At 39.4% G+C, this 18,437-nt stretch overlaps 1 protein-coding gene across 1 annotated transcript in view; it reads left to right on the forward strand.

Moving 5' to 3' along the window:
* agbl4 (AGBL carboxypeptidase 4) overlaps positions 1–18,437 on the forward strand; it is a 312,090-nt gene that overhangs the window by 205,804 nt on the left and 87,849 nt on the right. Inside the window, exon 6 of the mRNA XM_046871130.1 lies at positions 10,037–10,076. Within this exon, the coding sequence (XP_046727086.1) occupies positions 10,037–10,076 (40 nt within the window). The remainder of the gene's footprint in view (positions 1–10,036; positions 10,077–18,437) is intronic.

The raw sequence follows: 18,437 nt of genomic DNA on the forward strand, positions 1-18,437 counted from the left end.
CTGCTCTCCTAAGGAATGAATCTTTTATTTTGTTGGGTTTTATTTTTAAACCATGGCTATGTGGTCACGCAACAGTGATGGCCAGGCAGCTCTCTCTCTCTTTTTTTTAAGGCTGGAAGAGTGAAAATCTGCTTTGTGTTTGCTGTGAGTCAAATTGTATTTATTCCAGCATTTTCATTGCACAAATTGTTCTCCCACTGATTATTTGATTTAAATTAGGCTAAAGGACCAGACAGTAAAACATTTTTATTTTGTTTTTCTGCACCCATATCTGCAACGTCTCTAGGTTGTGTATGTAACCCTGGTTCCCCCTGGGAATGAGACGCTGCCTCAGCAACACTTTGGGAACATATTTACATGACCATGCTCTAAACCACGTGTGTAACTGTATAATGGAAGGCGGGATGACGTCATGACCATGAAGCTATAATGCAGTGGAGGTGGCGCTAGCTTCGAATGGGGAAGAAAGCGCTCACAAAGATGCAGGGAGTGTGGCACCGAGACGCAGCATTTCATTTCCTTGGGGGACCAGGGTTACATACGTAACCTAGAGTCGTTCCTCTTCACGCTTTGTGAATGGGCACAGCTAGGTCAAAGGACTCAGGGGACTGTAGTGGCACTAAGGTTAAGACTGTAAGACCTGACGAAGGTCAGAGGGGTGGACCAGCCTGCAGCGTTGCAGATGTCCTGGAGAAAAAACAAAGAGAAAAGGGCCTAAGAGGCCGCCACACTCTGGGTCAAATGAGCTCTGAACACAAAAGGAGCGGGGAGAGCAGAGGACTCATAAGAGGAGGAGATAGCATCCACAATTCACCTGCTGAGGGTCTGCTTGTCTAAAGGAAGACCCCTCTTATACAGACCATAACAGATAAACAGCTGCCCTGACTTCCTCCATGGGGTAGTACCTGGACCTATGTGTCCAGTGCTCACAGTGGACACACCTGATTAAGCTTCTTCTGGTTGGGGGCTTAAAAGAAAGAAGGATAGAAACCTGGAGCACGACAAGTCATGGGGCAACAGAGGGCACATTGGGAACATACTCCAGCCTGGGGTATAGAAAAGCACAGGGGTAAACTCTAGAGCCACGGAAAGGGCCTGAAGGTCCCCAACTCTCTTTAGAGAAAAACAGTCTTGACTGCAAGAAATCTCAAGGGCACCTCATGCAAAGGTTTAAAGGAAGGCTTGACAGGGCTTTCCGAACTATCGCCAGATCCCACAGTCACTCTAGGTTGCACCTGAGGCCTTAGCCTCCAGGTACCGTGGAGGAAATGTGTCACTTACAAGTTATTCCCCCATCGACTGCTAAGCAAGTGGAGCATGGTATGCCACAATAGCAGACACGTAAACCTGTAGGGTGGCGGGAGACAACCCTGTGGTGAACTGTTCCTGAAGGAACTCCAGCACTGGGTCAACCGGAGCCTCCATTCCTCGTGCCTCGGCCCTTGCCTCCAAAGGGCGTCTGCTCCCTGGTTTAGGTGCCCTGGGATGTATACTTCGCTTAGTGAGAGAAGCTTCTCCTGGGCCTACAAGGGGATCTGTTGTGCCAGCTTGTAAAGCAGGCGAGAACACAGACCCCTCTGGTGGTTGTTGTAAGAGACCATGGATGTATGGTCTGTATGGACCAGCACATGATGGCCCCTTAGGTCTGAGAGGAAATGCTTCAATGCTAGAAGGTGGTTGATGTGCTAAAAAAGATGGGGCCCTTTCCAGGGACCGCTGAGCCCCCACTTCAGGGGTCATGTGCAGGAGGCCAAACAGTGTGTGTGTGTGTGTGTGTGTGTGTGTGTGTGTGTGTGTGTGTGTGTGTGTGTGTGTGTGTGTGTGTGTGTGTGTGTGTGTGTGTGTTTGTGTGTGTGTGTTTGTGTGTGATTCTGTAATTTTCTAAAGATATATTCAACTTGCAGGTTCTACTTTTTTCAGCATACTTAAAAAATGTCTTCTGAAATGCATTACAAAAAAGATGCCTTCCATCCTTCATTCATTCACTAACTTAATATGTAGAATTGTCAGGATCACTACAATCGTATTTTCAGTATGGAGTGAGTATTCACAGTGACACTGCGTTAACTCTAGTTTCCTTTTTATACCCCTGGCATTATTATGTATGTTTTCAAGTTTAATAATAATTTTAATAATAAATGTAACCATATTCTGCACATACAAAGGATTGCATTTGGTACACATGTACCAAACTGAAAGCACTGTAACGCCTTTTTTTACACTCTCACTCATACACTCTCTTGCTAAGTCTCTCTTTCTCTCTCTTTGTTTATTGGTTGTTTACACTTGCCTGTCACCATGTAGTTGGACTACTTTTTGAGCCTGAAGTTGCAGCATGATGACATTTGACGTACCTTGGCTGGCATAAAACATACTGTATATATACAAATTTCCCCTCAAAATTCTGACTCAACAACCATGACTGTGGTTTGTCAGGTACTGTTTCAGGATCTTGTCACTTGACTCAATAATCAGTTTTTTGTTTTGTGTTTATTTTTTTACAAAAAAAAAAGGTGCACCATAGCTGCAATGGTAGACAAACTACAATAAAATACACAAATCAGGCGTAATATTATGACATTATAACATTATGACCGAAGAAGTAAATAACACTGATTATCTCGTCTTCACGGCACCTGTAAGTGGGGGGTATTTATTAGGCAGCAAGTGAACATTTTGTCCTCAAAGTTGATGTGTTAGAAGCAGGAAAAATGGGCAAGTGTAAGGACTTGAGCGAGTTTAACGAGGGCCAAATTGTGACGGCTAGACGACTGGGTCAGAGCATCTCCATAACTGCAGTTCTTGTGGGCTGTTCCCAACCTGCAGTGGTCAATATCTATCAAAAGTGGTCCAAGGAAGGAACAGTGGTGAACCGGTGACAGGGTCGTGGGCGGCTGAGTCTTACTGATGCACGTGAAGAGTGAAGGCTGGTCCATGTGGTCCGATCCAACAGACGAGCCCCTGTAGCTCTTATTACTGAAGAAGTTAAAGCTGTTAATACTACATGGGCCAGGACTGTTTTGGGAGCAAAATCAATATTAGGCAGGTCATAATGTTATGCCTGATCAATGTATAACATTTAGAATGTGTTAGCTAGTTCAATGGAGCTCAGGGTGAACTGAGAAGATTTCTGTTTGAGAAAGTGTGAACTAAGCAAAACAGCAATATAGTATATTGTATTATTAAAAAAAAAAACTATATTTAAAAAAGTAATCTGTTCTAAAAGTGGGTTTAGCCTTTTATCATTGATAAAATGCTAGGGTTTTTTTTTTATTTGTTTCAGTGCTGATTTTCAAATTTGGGATTAAAGCCAGGATGAGTGTGTGGTCCTCGAGCTTTAGTGGGTTCGAGTGTGTGCTCAGTAAGCTGTCAGCAAGGGACATGTAAGATGAGAAGCCCACGAGAGCATGATCTCAGAGTGAGCTCATCGCTCAGACCACTCTCACATCACAGGGGAGCATCACAACTCAGAGGAGGGACGAGCTGGAAATTAGGGAAGTGGTTGGGGAAGAGGGGGTGAGGAAGGGGAAATGTGTGATGGTGGGGGTGTTTACTCACTCTCACAGGGGTGTTTCCTTTTTAAAATGAGGTGACTAAGATTGTTGATTCACCCCCTCTCTCTCTCTCTCTCTCTCTCTCTCTCTCTCTCTCTCATACACTCTCTCCGGGAGATTGTTGCCATCTGACAAAAAGTGTCCTCAGAGGACGTCGACAAAGACACTGAGTCACCGCTGGGATGGACACAAACAACCTAAGTAGCTCACAACTAATTTCCCTTACCTCATCACTACGCGGATGGTGTGTGCTGAACGAGGGTGTCTCCATGCGCAATTTGTGACACCATAATCCTAGGTCAAAGACCGAGGACCTCATGATGCCCTCTATTTGCTAATGTACCTTTCCAAACAATATTCCAATCAAATCATTTAGTCCACTAGCTGCTACCAGAGGTATTTTTTTTAAATAGATAGCTAAGGTGAAACGACTCAGGTTAATCTTTTAATATTGACCTTACATGAATGCGAAATGAGACACCAAATTGTTGGGTGGATTTTTTTTTTTTTAAATAACCCCTCCTTTTCTTATGTGCCCACATGCAGGATAATCATCAGCAAATATGAAAAGTAAATTCAGGAGGAAATATTGCAAATGGGCTTTGGGTAGACTGTGCATGAATATTTAATTTGTTCATAAGGAGTGAGGTTTAGTAAATGAAGGGTTTTGCTGGTGAGAGTTTTTTTCCTCCTCCTCTATCTGCAGACCAGCCATCTTAATTACAGTCGTGCCGAGCGGCAGCCAGCCCAGATTAAGCCGCTATTGGAAAGGTGCGCATCAGTCTGATAAGATTAATGGCATTTTATGGAGAAAGTTTGGGACGTCTGGCCTATTTGGAGTCTGGATGGAATGTAGGCCAGAAAAAGCAAAAAAAAAAAAAGTTTGAAAGAAAACTAAGGAATCTCAGGGATTATTCATGAATCAGGTAGCTCTATTATTATATTGTCAGATAATCAGTGATACAGAAGAAATAGAGAATTTATTATCCTGGAACGTGTATGTGTGTCTGTGGACTGATTATGTGCCAGCATATGGTACCAGGAAAAAGGGGAAGCCCTCAGACATTAAGGCATCCTGGGACTCACTCTCTCTCTCTCTCTCTCTCTCTCTCTCTCTCTCTCTCTCTCTCTCTCTCTCTCTCTCTCTCTCTGTATATAGGGAATTCCCTGGCACAGAGCTTCATTTGATAAAGATTAATTCAATCCTATTTTCATGCCCAGAATTGTCCTCATAATGTCTCTCTCATAATGTGCACGTGTGTGTATGCGTGTGGTGTAACTGGGAAACACTAAGCATCCCATTCGGGCAGGCTTCAGAGTGACAGTTCGGGTGAGAGAGAGAGGAGCACAATGCTCTAATTAACCATTATCACAGGAAGAGAATCAGCATTTAGTGAAAGCTGCAATGCCTCATTGAGTGTTAATGAAAACTGCTCTGCTCTCTCTCTCTCTCTCTCTCTCTCTCTCTCTCTCTCTCTTTTTCTCTCGCAGTTTATTTTTATTTTGTGCGATGGCTATTTATTGTGGTTTAGAGAAAAAACAGAGGGGTGCAATTTTGGTTTGAAAAAACTGACAGAACTGATTAGCACTGTATATTTTTGACGTTACATAAATTAATGATCCGCCATACTCAGACTGATATTAAGCCCTGTTTTAATGACTTTATTAATGCTATATGAAGCAAATATCAGAATTAATATTCATTGTTATTTTTGTCATAACAGCATTCTCTCAGGAATAAGGGTGTCAGGGGTTTTCTCTGCTTTCCCATTCAAATGTAAGTGATTTAAGTGATCATAGGATAAGCCCACCCCAGCAGCTCTAACAACTGAAAGCCCTGAGGCCAGCTTGATTTCTCCATGGCCTGATCTGAGTGGTTATGGTAGAGACACTGCAGGAAGCAATGTCTGGCTGAGGTCACACTGTTTTCTGGCTGTAACCGTATTCTCACTGTTTTAACATCAGTAGATCTAAGCATGGTAGGATAGTCGAGCTTTTTTGTCTTGAAGGACAAAACTGAATTGATCTCAATGAGGGCTTTTAAAGAGCTGACGGAAGATGTAGCTTTTGCTTACTGATCATTTCAGTGTCATTAGTAAGTAAGTGTATCATACTTTATCAGTACTTATTTCATGGATCATTTGAGTCACGTAGGTTGAAACGCTATAATGGCAGATAATTACGGAATAAGAACACTAATTGGCTGGCAGACCAATTTTTTACTCGGTTTTCCTTGCTAGAATCTACAATGTCCATTATTAGTGAAACACAAGTAGTGTTTGCTGCTTTGTGGTCCCTTAAACAAATCATCAATAGAGAAGGGGAAATTATTAAGGGGAATTATTAGAATTTTTTGTTTGTTTGTTTTTTTGGTATGATAATGACTTTACAGTATATTTGAAATGGGATCAATAAGTGGAGATATAGATAGTCTTTTCCTCTATATGCTGCTATGTAATACTTATATGTGAAGGTTTTGACATCCTGAACCCGGAAAATCTTTCAAGCATAGACGTTATTGAGAACCCGCTTGTTCATGCATGAAGGATTTGACTAATTCTGTGAGATGCAGAACGCAGCATATCCAGCAGGGGGAGCCATAATAATGACACTGTTCATGATTTCGTAATGTATTTCTCGTACTAACACGTTTGGATGATTTGTGCAAAATATGTGCCAGTAATATTTACATTTTCCATTACAATAGGCAATAGGTGTGTGTGTGTGTGTGTGTGTGTGTGTGTGTGTGTGTGTGTGTGTGTGTGTGTACTATACACTATATACCACATATAATATAATATATAATCAAATCCTTCCTATGAATCTATACCTGAGTGACTTTACTCATGTCGAAGGACCCTAGGTGATGTCAGAATGTGTGTGTGTGTGTGTGTGTGTGTGAGTGTGTGTGTGTGTGTGTGTGTGTGTACGTGCTCTCCAAGTTTCAGCATGGCAATGACGGTGTGCATTGGCCTTTGATTGGACACTTATTGATCTGAAGTATGACTTCTGTGAATTGCTTGAGCCCTTGTCACACAGTCTCACCAGGATACCATTTGAGCACACCGCACCCCACGAATACATAACCTCTCTCTCTCTCTCTCTCTCTCTCTCTCACACACACACACACACACACACACACACACACACACACACACAGGCTCCACAGGGACTCAGGAGCTTTGGCACCCCCAAGAAATAAAATTCCTGAATTCAAGCCCATTTAAACCACTGCAGTAACTGTTGCACTGTGGCACTTCATCTGCTTTTGCATACTTTTCATTGCCTTTGGAATTTTAAAAAGGAAGATACAAGTTGGTACATGTCCATTTCCGAGCTCGACTCGTTGTGTTGCTACGACTTGAAAATGTGAGTTAATCAGCCAGATAGTACGCCGTTGGTGCTTTTAGTTGCAAAACGTCATTTTCAGCTCATTTTACACAAGCAGGCATTTGTGTACAGACTTTTCTCACCATTTTCTTCTAGAATATAGTTTATTTTTGAAAAAGTTGGTAATACTTGTCATTTTAGCTTCATGTATGATGTCATAAATTTGTTATCTGTTATGAGCACCACCACTGAATTTCACACATACACACAAGCTTCAGGCTCCACCCAAGCACATGGCTGACATACAGAGTGAGACATACAGAGGGTGAGAGTGTGAAGAGAAAAGAAATAAAGGTGTTGATTAGTGTCACTCAGAGCTTCCAGTGAGAGAGAGAGAGAGAGAGAGAGAGAGAGAGAGAGAGAGAGAGAGATGAGGAGGGGGAATCTAGTGGATGAATTGTAAGAGGAGAGAGGGAGTGAGGTAGCACCTCATCTAGCACGCTACCCACTACTGTCAGTCCAAAGAAAGTGTGAAATGTTAAACTGGGTAACCTCGTACATCCTCCATTACTCCGTCTGTAGCAGATACACACAGTTATATAAAAGAAAAAGAAAAAGGTAAAACAGATGAATCCAAGCTAGCAACTTTTTTGATAAATATACAGACAACAAAAAAAACTAAAATTTGATTTCACTGATCTCTGCAATTATTAGAGAATCATTCATGAAATTAAAACAGTTCATCAGTCACATAATGTTTTTATTTTGATTTTTTTCCTGGTTAAACAATGCTTTTGACGATAAAAGTGAGCGTCAAAAACATGGATAAAAACCAGCATGAATGCAACTTAGGGAAAGTTTTTGTAGATCGGATACTTTTAAATCCATCCCCGAACATTGGTCTGATGTAAAACATGGTGGTGGTCGTGCCGTTAGTTGTTTCTCATTACTCAGTGTATACTGGGGTGTAACGGTACACGTATTCATACCGAAACTTTCCGGTACAGCGCTTTCGGTTCGGTACACACGTGTCCCTAATGCAATCTTTTTTTGTGTGTGGAACATAATTACAATCTGAGTTCCCTCAGGAAGATGTTAAGTGGCGGACCGCAAGTTTCTTTAGTCTCTGCCCAGCACTTTGAGTGCATTTTTTAAATTATTATTATTACATTTGAAAACATACACAATAATAATAACATTTGATTTGTGCATGCATTAAAACTCTAAAGAATCCAAAGCGTTAGATGCTAGACACTTCCTGGTTAGCAGCTAATGCTAACGCTATGAATTCTTTACCGTTTTACGTACAGCTTCAAGACTTTATCTTAAAAGCAGAAAATCCTGACAATTCCACATATCGAGGGAGTAAATGAACAACACACACACACACACACACACACACACACACACACAGACACACACATCTGTATTATCCAAATAGGGTCTAACAAATGTAAACTTTTATAAAAAATGTATAAAAATTTTCTATTTATTTAAATTTATTGCCATTTTTATTTGTGCCAATTTAATTGATTACTCAATTAAACAAATAAAATAAAAAAAATAAATAAAATAATAAACTGTGTTAATAAAAAAACAAGCAATTTTATGTTTTGCATTTCTTCCCCCTGTAACGAAATTGAACCGAACCGTGACTTAAATCCAAGATACATATAGAAACTGGAATTTTGTGTATTCTTACATGCCTAGGATATACACATATTCGTTATTACTAAAACAAATGTAGACGTGAGTTAAGTCAAGTCAAGTCGGCTTTAAGAGTGAACGAAATGCAGCCAAATCACAATTTTGTTATTTGCAATTTGGCTGAGAATTTGTAATAAATCAAGGTCTGCTGTTTGAAAAGGAATGGTTTATTGGTATGTGTTGTCTATGGTAAAAAACTTCACCTTAGCTGCCTATTAACGAGTTACTAGTAGGTTACAGACAGACAGATGTTGATCAAGGACCCTACAAATTGTATGATATGGTGACATGAATATAAAGGGTTTTTTTTTAATGGCAATTTTTTTTAAGTCAATTAAATCAGTTTGTGATGTTAAAATGAATATTATTTCTAACAGGCTTCTGGTAAAAAATAAATAAATAAATACATTTAAAAAAAAGGAGTTGAAAAAAATTAAATAAAATTCCATCATTCAGTGAGAAAAAAACTCCAGTATATTCAGTAGGAATATACAGATGACTCAGTATGGTTTTTTGTGCAGAAAACAACAACTCTAAACAACTAAGCACTTAAAGTATCACAAGACAACAGCAAGTACTTTGCAGTGCAGTGCAATACTGATATTTATTGGTATCCCCAAATATCGCTAGCAGTGGTGGTTAAAGTACACATACCATTAAAGTAGAGATACAGTAGGTAAAATATTACTTTAGTAAAAGTAAAATTTCTCCCTTTAAACTCTCATTTGAGTAAAAGTACAAAAGTATTTGCCTTTAAATGTACTTAAGTATCCAAAGTACTATGATTTATAATGACTATAATGTTCCTGTTATTATTTCTGTCACAAGACTCTTTGATTAATCAACTCAGTTTATGTGAAAAGACTCTAATGTTACTCATAGCACACTAATCTATTAATAGAATGATATTAAAGAGTCAAACACTGACTGATATCTAATAAATTATCATGAGCCCGAAAACCTTCTTTTCAAATATTTAAAAAAAATCGAGCAATTAAGGCAACGGGTGTTGTGGCGAGTTAGATTCAGGAGATTCTCCCATTACTTATTCCTCTCAAAATGTTCTGCTTGCTGTTGAAGTGACGCTGAACTGTATGTTTATGTTAAGTAGATACCACCAAGCAGAAAATCAAAACAAGTAACAATTAAGTTTTAATCCACTCCTAAATAAAAAGGAACGACTGATTTAGAATGTAGTAGCGTAAAAAGTCTTTTTTACGCTACTACAAAAAGATATTTGATATTGGTGGTGAAATTAAAGTAAAAGTCTCCCTGAATGGAAATACTTCAGTAAAGTACAGATACTTGAAAAAGCTCCTTAAATACAGTAACAAGTTTTATTTACTTTATTGCTGTCCACCACTGCTAGAAGGCATTCAGGATTTATAAGTAACAATAATTTTATACTAATAATTAATAAATTTTTTTTTTGTTTTCTGTTTTAGCAACAACGGAAGTTGGACCTCCTTACCATCACTAATCCAGGTGAGTACATGATGTGCATGTGTGTTCCTTTACATGTCTTTTCTGGCTAACCCCATCCTCACGAATGGTCCAAGCTCTAGTGATCTTGTAAATTAACTAGAAAGTTATTTTACAGTAAAACTCATTTCATAGTTGAACAAAACCAGATTATTTACCATCAGTGGATCTAAGCATGGTTCTTGGTGTGGTGAGGAGGAACTTAAAAATGTTGTCCAAGCATCTGGGTGATGGCAGTCAGCACAGTCCGAGCACACAGAGAGACAGATGGGGAAGTCTGGAAGAATGCAGTGCCCATATGTCTAAAATATCTGGCTGCTCTAATACACTTTGATTAAAATAACATTTATGGAAGGCATGATGAGTGGGCTAATTTCCACAGCTTCACATGGCATCTGTTCGCCCAAACTGCTTAGACTGTACTATTGACCTTCACCTGTAAAAGTGAAGCCACTTTAGAGCTTTAGTCTCTAAAAGGAAAATATTCCTTTTTTCTAATGTAGGATCTGTGTCCTTTTTTTTTTTTTTTTTTTTTTTTGCTTTGTCCTTTTATCAAGGAATTTGTGTAACAAGGAACCTCTAAAGATCTGTGAATTTGGTAATGGCAGGTTTTACTTTGTATCACTGTAACTATAGAAAACCTTTTATCAGTGCTTTACACTGCGAACCACAGTGAACCACAAACAATATTTTTTACACTTCAGGTATTGAAAAAAGAACAAAGAGTGTTAAAAGTGTTTAATAATGACACTCTGGGGATATTTGTTGAATCCATCAAAAAACATTTTAAATCCATGAGATACACTATATGGAAAAGGTTTGTGGACAGGAAGATTCATATGTGTTTTTTGAACAGCACATTCCACATTCAGTCCCCATTTGTTGTCACGATAACTTCCATTTATGGAAAATGTTCCACCAGATTTTAAAGAGTGGTTGTGGAGGTTTGTGCTCATTCAGCCTCAAAGGTATTCGAAAAGTTCAGGTACTGATGTAGAGTAAGGAGACCTGGGATGCAGTCAGCGTTCCAGTTCATCCCAAAGATGTTCAACAGGGTTCTAAGCTTTATAGCAGACCACTTACGATCCTCCACTTAAACCCATTTAAACCATATCTTCATGGAGCTTGCTTTGTTCACCTGAGCATTGCCATGCTGGAACAGGTTTTGGTCCCCTAGTTCAAGCGAGAGGGAAACTTTAAAGCTTGCATCCAAACACATCATATACAACTGTGTACTTTGTGAAAACAATGGCTGAAAAAAGTCAGATGTCCCAATATTTTTTTCTTTCTATATAGTGTACATGCAAATCTACAGACGCTAATGACTTTACGAACATTCACTTTAGGAACTTTGGCGGATACGAACAAACCTGTCCTCAAAGTGAAATTTGTTCGGATTCGAATAAATACAAAACAGAGGAGAGTCGCCGCAGCTAGTAATCGACCGTAACGAGTCTGCATAATGCGCACTGGACTCTTTGAATTTTTTTATTATTTTGTATTCTTTTTTTATTACTTAATACAAAATATTGTATACAGTATTTTAATTTGTTTTATATAGTATTTGTTATTGTTGAATTCGATAGTATTTATAGCTTTTACATCATAATGAACACAGTAACAACTTATGGACAAATTCATGGTACGAACGAATGTATAACCATTACATTAAAAGCATAACTTAGTATGAGATCTGTTGGTTGTCATTTTGATTACTAACAGCACATTAAAATAATTACATGTGACAAAAATACACCAACAAAAGGAACTGAGGTGCGTCTGGATTTTCTTTGGGCTATGTCGTTGGCTAGACTACGTTGTTGCATGTTTTTCGAGGAAGGACATAACAGCATTGTATTTGTTTTGGGGACTAATCCAAGAATCCACATCATAATCCATAGCTGGATCAATGCATGTCCAGGAACACATTACAGAAGAAGCATAAATAAACAACAGACACAGCGACAAAAACAGAGGGAAAAATACAGGAACAGAAAATAGCTCTATAGTGCATGAAAACAATCAGCAAAGGCTTTGTAATGAGAAATCGAAGAAGTAGGGTTTAAATCGACAAACTAATTGCAAGCAGGACAAAGAACAGGTGAACACAATGTGGTAGTCAACCAATAACAGGATGCGGCAGAAAGAGAACCGAAACCAACACGAAAACGCGAAGGCAGAGGCAAGCAGCATGCTTCTTCACAGTGTGATTCATGGCATGACCACAAAAGACAAATCCCCACTATTCCGCAAAAGGACAAATTCCACAGATTTAGAGGTTAAATACCAAATGCCAGTGATTACAGACTACAGAAAAGCATTTTGAGAAACGCATATTTCATTTAAACATTTATTAACTGCTCTAACATCTGCCCTTAGACTTCCATTATAAGTTTTAAATGAGCAGGGTTTTTTTTTTCCCTTCGTTTTCAGTACAGGCAATCATGTTCAATTCCTATCTGTGGTAATTGCACTTAAGCTACAAATGCAGTAGAGAGAGATGAGATGGAAAAGTGCTGCCGCCAGTTTGAACTCCTTAAACTGGCGTGATTATTTAGAGATTACATATATTACTTGATTACATATAGAGAAAGAATGATTTTAGTGCTGAAAGGTGAGAAACGATAAAAGCTCTGTAGGACATGTCTCTTCTTATGCTATGTAGATGTGTGTTTATTAGGATGCAGAGAAAGTGTGTGATAACCTATGACCCTGTTTTATCTTTACAGGCTGTGTGGGAAGCTTTTTTTCCCTGCAGTCTGAAAAAAACAGCTGGTGATCTGAGATGACTCAGGGAGATAAAGCAGTGACACACAGGACACAATGACCTTCTGCATCTGTGCCCGTATGTGTGTGGGTGTGTGTGCCTTTATGCACATCTGCTCAGTAAAAATGTATGTAAAAGTGTGTAAACATCAAGCGCTATTCCCTCGCATGCTTTTGAAGGTCTTTAGGATTCTCACACTGCTCACATTGCCTTATTTTCTATCTCCCATGCTTTGCCTTCTTTCCTGCACTCGCCATAGAGGGGGCTCCAATACCCTGGCCCCTCATTAGCTCCTCCATGTGAAGTGCACTTCACCCCCAGCCCCTGCCAGCCCCCATTTAATTGGACACTTGAGCGGCACGATGTGCATCTAGTTCTATTGAAGCCTGACATTTCAAACCGCTGACCTTTCTAGCGTACGCCGCAGCTAAATAATGATTAGACCTGCACATTGTTCGTCCACAAAGCTGGGCCGGAAAACGAAGCTCTGCATACAGGCCAAAGAAAAGGAGAAGAAATGGAGTAAAATGAGAGCGAGCAAGCAAAGGCAAAATAAAAAATAAAAATAAAGAAATCTTATTTTTTTGGTCAAAGTGAAGGTCTGAGAAGTTCTGAGGCTTGGTGGTCACAGCCAGAAAATTGAGTTCAGCCTTCTTTTCAGAGGCTATTGTCAATCTATTGATTTGAATGCCCTTTTCATATCGGCAGACTCCGCAGCGATACTGTGTTGCTGTAAAATTAACGTTGCTCGGTTTGTTGTTTAGTCCCCCCCCGCCCCCAAACACACACACACTCTCACTCTTCACATTACAGAAAAAAAAGGTCAATTACATTCATGAGTCTTGGAGAGCTGTGTGAACCTGCTGGCCAGAACAGCGATAATAGACAACCTCCATATCCCCTCTAATTCTGTGCCTCTTTCTCTGTGGGACTTCTGTGGAAACACACACACACACACACACACACACACATACCCCTCACTGTTAATGCATTCGATCTGTCCAAGTTCCTCCTTATTTTCTTTTAATCTGATGATTTCCACGCTCAGCACAGCTCGAAGGCGAAACGCCCTTTCCAAACGCGGTTAAGTAAAGTCCCTTTTGTTTTTCTTTTCGCCTCAGTTTATGAAATCTCAGCAAATCTTTCCAGGCATCTTATCTCTTTCTCTCTCATTTTCTATGTATCCATCAGAATGTTGGCCTGAGGCTGGGCGATGCATGGATACCGTGTCTCCAACACCCTGACTGTATCTGTACTATGACCAGCACAGACATCCACAGTGCCACCCTGCTGCTCACCTCCACTGCCCATAACACAGGGAATGGAGCGAGCGAGAGAATGATAGACGAACAAAATCAAATTATATAGGGGGCTGACGGTAACGTCAATTATAAAACATTATGAAACCGGTTGTGAAGAAATGCTATAATTGCTCAAATTATAGCCTTTCCGCACCAATTTGCATGATGTGTATCCGGAGACTTCACCATTAATGACTTTCTAATGCTTATGAGGGATAACAATCGTGTTAAAAACGTAGCCGAGAGAAAGCGATGTGTGCGCAAGGACGACGACTGAGAGCGAGAAAAAAAAAAAAAAAGCGTCTGGTTATCCCATCGGCCACCGGACTATTTTCCAGCTGATTTTTGCGAAATGCACGCGGAGAAGCGTGGCGAAAGCAGGGCGAGTGTGTTAATGAAGAGAAAATCAATGCGTTAATGCGGCAGGCTAAAATATGAGGTGTGTGCGTGCGTGTGTGTTTTGCGCGCGGTGGGGTTTGTGGGTGCTCCTGGGAAAATCTGCGTCATTACGGCGTTATTTAAAACATGTCTGGATTCCAGGCCCCGAAGCTTTTCGACGACTGCTGCCTCCAGTTTATACCCCAGTCTTGCAAATAACACAATTTCACGCCTTCTTCACATAATCAGCCATGAGCTTTCCATTTGCCGTGTGAAAAACAAAACAACAAACACTCTAAAGATGCTAAATGAAAATGCATTGTGCTGCTGCTATTAACTTGTCTTTTCCTTTTCAAGAACACGCGCCTGGGTGTGAGAGAAAGGAGGAGAAGCAAATATGTGGGAAAATGTAAACAACATTTTAAGGGCCTCTCTAGCATGACAGCTGAGACAATGGTGACAATTTCTTTGTCACCGTGGCCACTGCTGTTGCCGTGCATCACAAATCCAAAAAAATAATAATAATAATAATAATAATTTCAGGTTGAGGGGCCTTTTGTTATTTCCTGCTTGAGTGTGTGTAATGGAGGTGGGTGCTGATGGGGCTTTGTAGTGAATTGAGTTAGTGGATGGCAGCAGAGCTAAAGGCAAAATAGAAAGACAGAGCGAGAGGTAGGGAGAGATACAAAAAAAATAAATAAATAAAATAAAAAAAGCAAAAGAAAGATGAATATAAAGCAAAAAAAAGCACAAAAAAAAAATGAGCATCTCTTCTGTTTAAGACTTCATAGCCACCAGCTGTCCTCTGTACCTTCTATCAGCACTGAGCCCACTCGCCGCTGCTGGCTTCATTAAAATGGTGATACGGTTACCTAGTTACCAGCAGGTCTTGTTTGCAGGGTCACTTCATTAGCTCGTTGCTGCCTCTGCCGCAGAACGGCATGTGTTGGCTCAACAAAGAGCAGCGAGCTGTCACTCGCAAGCCGTTGCTCTTCGCCGCAGCTGCTTATCAGATCAGCCCACACACACACACACACACACACACACACACACACACACACACACACACACACACACACTTGTTCCCTGAAGATGTTTGCATGCCTTAACGGACAGCGATAAGCCATGTTGTCCTGCTGTCAAATTAGCATACCTACTATATCTGGATGAGAAAATTAGTCACTCCATGTAAACACAGTGTCGTCTCTCATTAGGTTTGAGGATGAACTAAAGCTGTGTAGAGGGCATATTTGTAAGGAAGACAAGAATTGCTTGTGATGTGCGATAGCTTCTCAGGTACCAGAGTTGAACAGGTTTTAGATTATGGCAAATCGAAATCAACGAATTAGCCAATGTAGGACCTAATCCACATTCAGGTCAATTAATACCTATATAAAAACAGCACAGAAAAACATTTAACTTGAAAAACATTCAACATTTAACAACTTTTTGACTCATCCCATAATTTGAAGTTGCTTAATTTAGAGTCCAGTCAACATGTGTCTCCCTTTTGTATTGAGCTCATGGGAATTCGGTTTTGCCATTCAACCTGCAGGATTCTCCTGACTGAAATGACCATTCTTTATTTTAAATTATTATTTTTTTTTACTAAAAGTTAACTGGCAACCCGGCCATAACAACCATATTTGTTGTTCCTAAACTGTTACTACAAAGTTGAAAGCACGCAATTGTAATGGATGTTATTTTTTTATGCTGCAACGTTATATTTTCCCTTCAAATAAGAGGCCCAAACATGCTCCATCATGACTTTATGCACAAAGTGAATTACATAAAGACCTGCCAAGATTTGGAGCGGAAGAACTCAAAAGCACTGCATAGACCGCTGACCTCAACCCCACTGAACACCTTTGGGATGAACTGGAATGCATCTCAGGCCTATCACGTGACATAAATGCCTAATGTCATTAATGCTGTTGTGGCTGAATGAACACAATTCCCCACAGCCATGCTCTAAAATAAAGTCTATAGCCTTTCTAGTTGTTATTATTAGAGGTAATTATGAAATTACCTGTTCATGAAATGCACAAGTGTGACAGCAAGGTTTCTTTATAGCTTGAGTTATATTAAGTATATACAGTTTACAAACACCTAAAATAAATACATGCAAACATTTTCTCTCATTCGGGCATCTGAGGTCTGAGAAGTTCCACTTCATTCTGGGCAGAGCATTTCAGTAGTATTTGGTGGCACCGTTTTTTAAATTAATTTTAACTAAACACTTAGGATTGTTATCTATAAACTCCTCATAATACTTTCAAGGAATATTTGCTTATTCCAGCTGGCTGGTGTAACTCAGTATGACCTTCAGGTCAGAGTTTTTGATTGTTGCAAAGTTTTTTTTTTCTCCACAAAACACCCCTATAACAGGATGCTACCACTCCCATGCTTCACAAATGCTTCCAACTGGCAATATAAGAGTCTCTCAATGGTGGATGTACACTTTCGTAAATAAATGCTTTTAGCTCCTTGGTTGTTGTCTTGCAGCTCAGTTTATTCATGTCTACCCAGTCTTGGCTGAGTTGGTTGTGTGTCCTGTGGTATCAAGGTCAAAAAGGCTTGATGTCTATAAACACATCTGCACACTCTCATCGGGTAATACCTAATTATTACAGTTAGCGAAAAAGAAGCATCTAAAATTCATTATATCAATTTCTTCAATTCGAAACTGGCCAGGCTGTGCCCATGATATCCCAAGATTCCTGGGGTACGTTCTTTATACACCTCTAACCACAATCGAGAGAAAATGAAAAATCCAATATCATGTAATTGTGTTAATTATGTTCTGGCTAATTAGGTTCTTCGAACACATGCAGATTTGATTAGTGTAGTGGATTTAGCTGTTCGAGATAACTGTGCGTGTATGCGTTGCTTGAAAAGGGTATGTACATTGATACTAGAAACCATGATTGGCAAAGATGCGATTGGATGTTTAAAGGTACAGTGGCGAAAGAGCATGCAAGGTTTTTTTACCATTCCAGAGCAAAAGCTATTGCTCAAAGTTATGAAGAATTAAAATCTTTAAAACACCAGGAAACAACTTGAAATCTGCAACAACAACAAAAAAGGAGAGCGGACTGGAAGAAATTAGCTGCAAAATGAAATGAACATAAAAAATTCAAAAAATCATATTTTTTCTTCATGTAGGAGCCACCACAAGATCCACTAGAAATACACATGAAATTCAAGAACATTCTACAAAATGTTATTTTTACCACTTATACTGTACTGGACAAATCAAACTTTTAATATGAGAGTCCAACAAATTAACCCTATAATGCCAAATGTATCATTATTTGATACACGAGTTTCTGAGACCTTTGTGCAACCTGCATTATCAATACTTTCCTCAAAAACCTGTTATATACAATCTAAGTAACTAGTAGAAATGAAATATTTATATGTAGTTTTTGTACATCAAACCTAAAGTTGTAGCTTGCTAGTATTTGTCTTTTTTTGTCTTACGCAAAGAGTAGTTTTTTGTATGTATTTTCAGAAGTCAATAAATACATCAGCATTTTATCAGCATGCTTATGGATGGCAATTCAAGTGACATAGTGCAGTTATGGAAAGATGAGGATGATGATGAGGAGGAGTGGCCATTCCAAATATAATAATCAGTCTTTGTTTTTGTTATAAAATAAACAATGTTGTGGTCAGTAAATTGCCAAAAATGCCCAATGTATCAAATATGATTTAAAAAAATCACATTTGTAATTGGTAATATTTTTTGGTTTAAATACACAGTAAACACTCTCAATTATTTCATATGTCAGGCTTCACAGGGTTAATTAGGTAAATTATTCTTTTACCAAAAAAACAATATATTTTTAAAAGTGACGGTTGTTTGCTGGACGAGCGTTGGTGTGGTCGTATGGACGAGCGCCATGTGCAGGCTGC

This window comes from Silurus meridionalis, chromosome 17, assembly GCF_014805685.1.
Source record: "Silurus meridionalis isolate SWU-2019-XX chromosome 17, ASM1480568v1, whole genome shotgun sequence".
NCBI lineage: Eukaryota > Metazoa > Chordata > Actinopteri > Siluriformes > Siluridae > Silurus > Silurus meridionalis.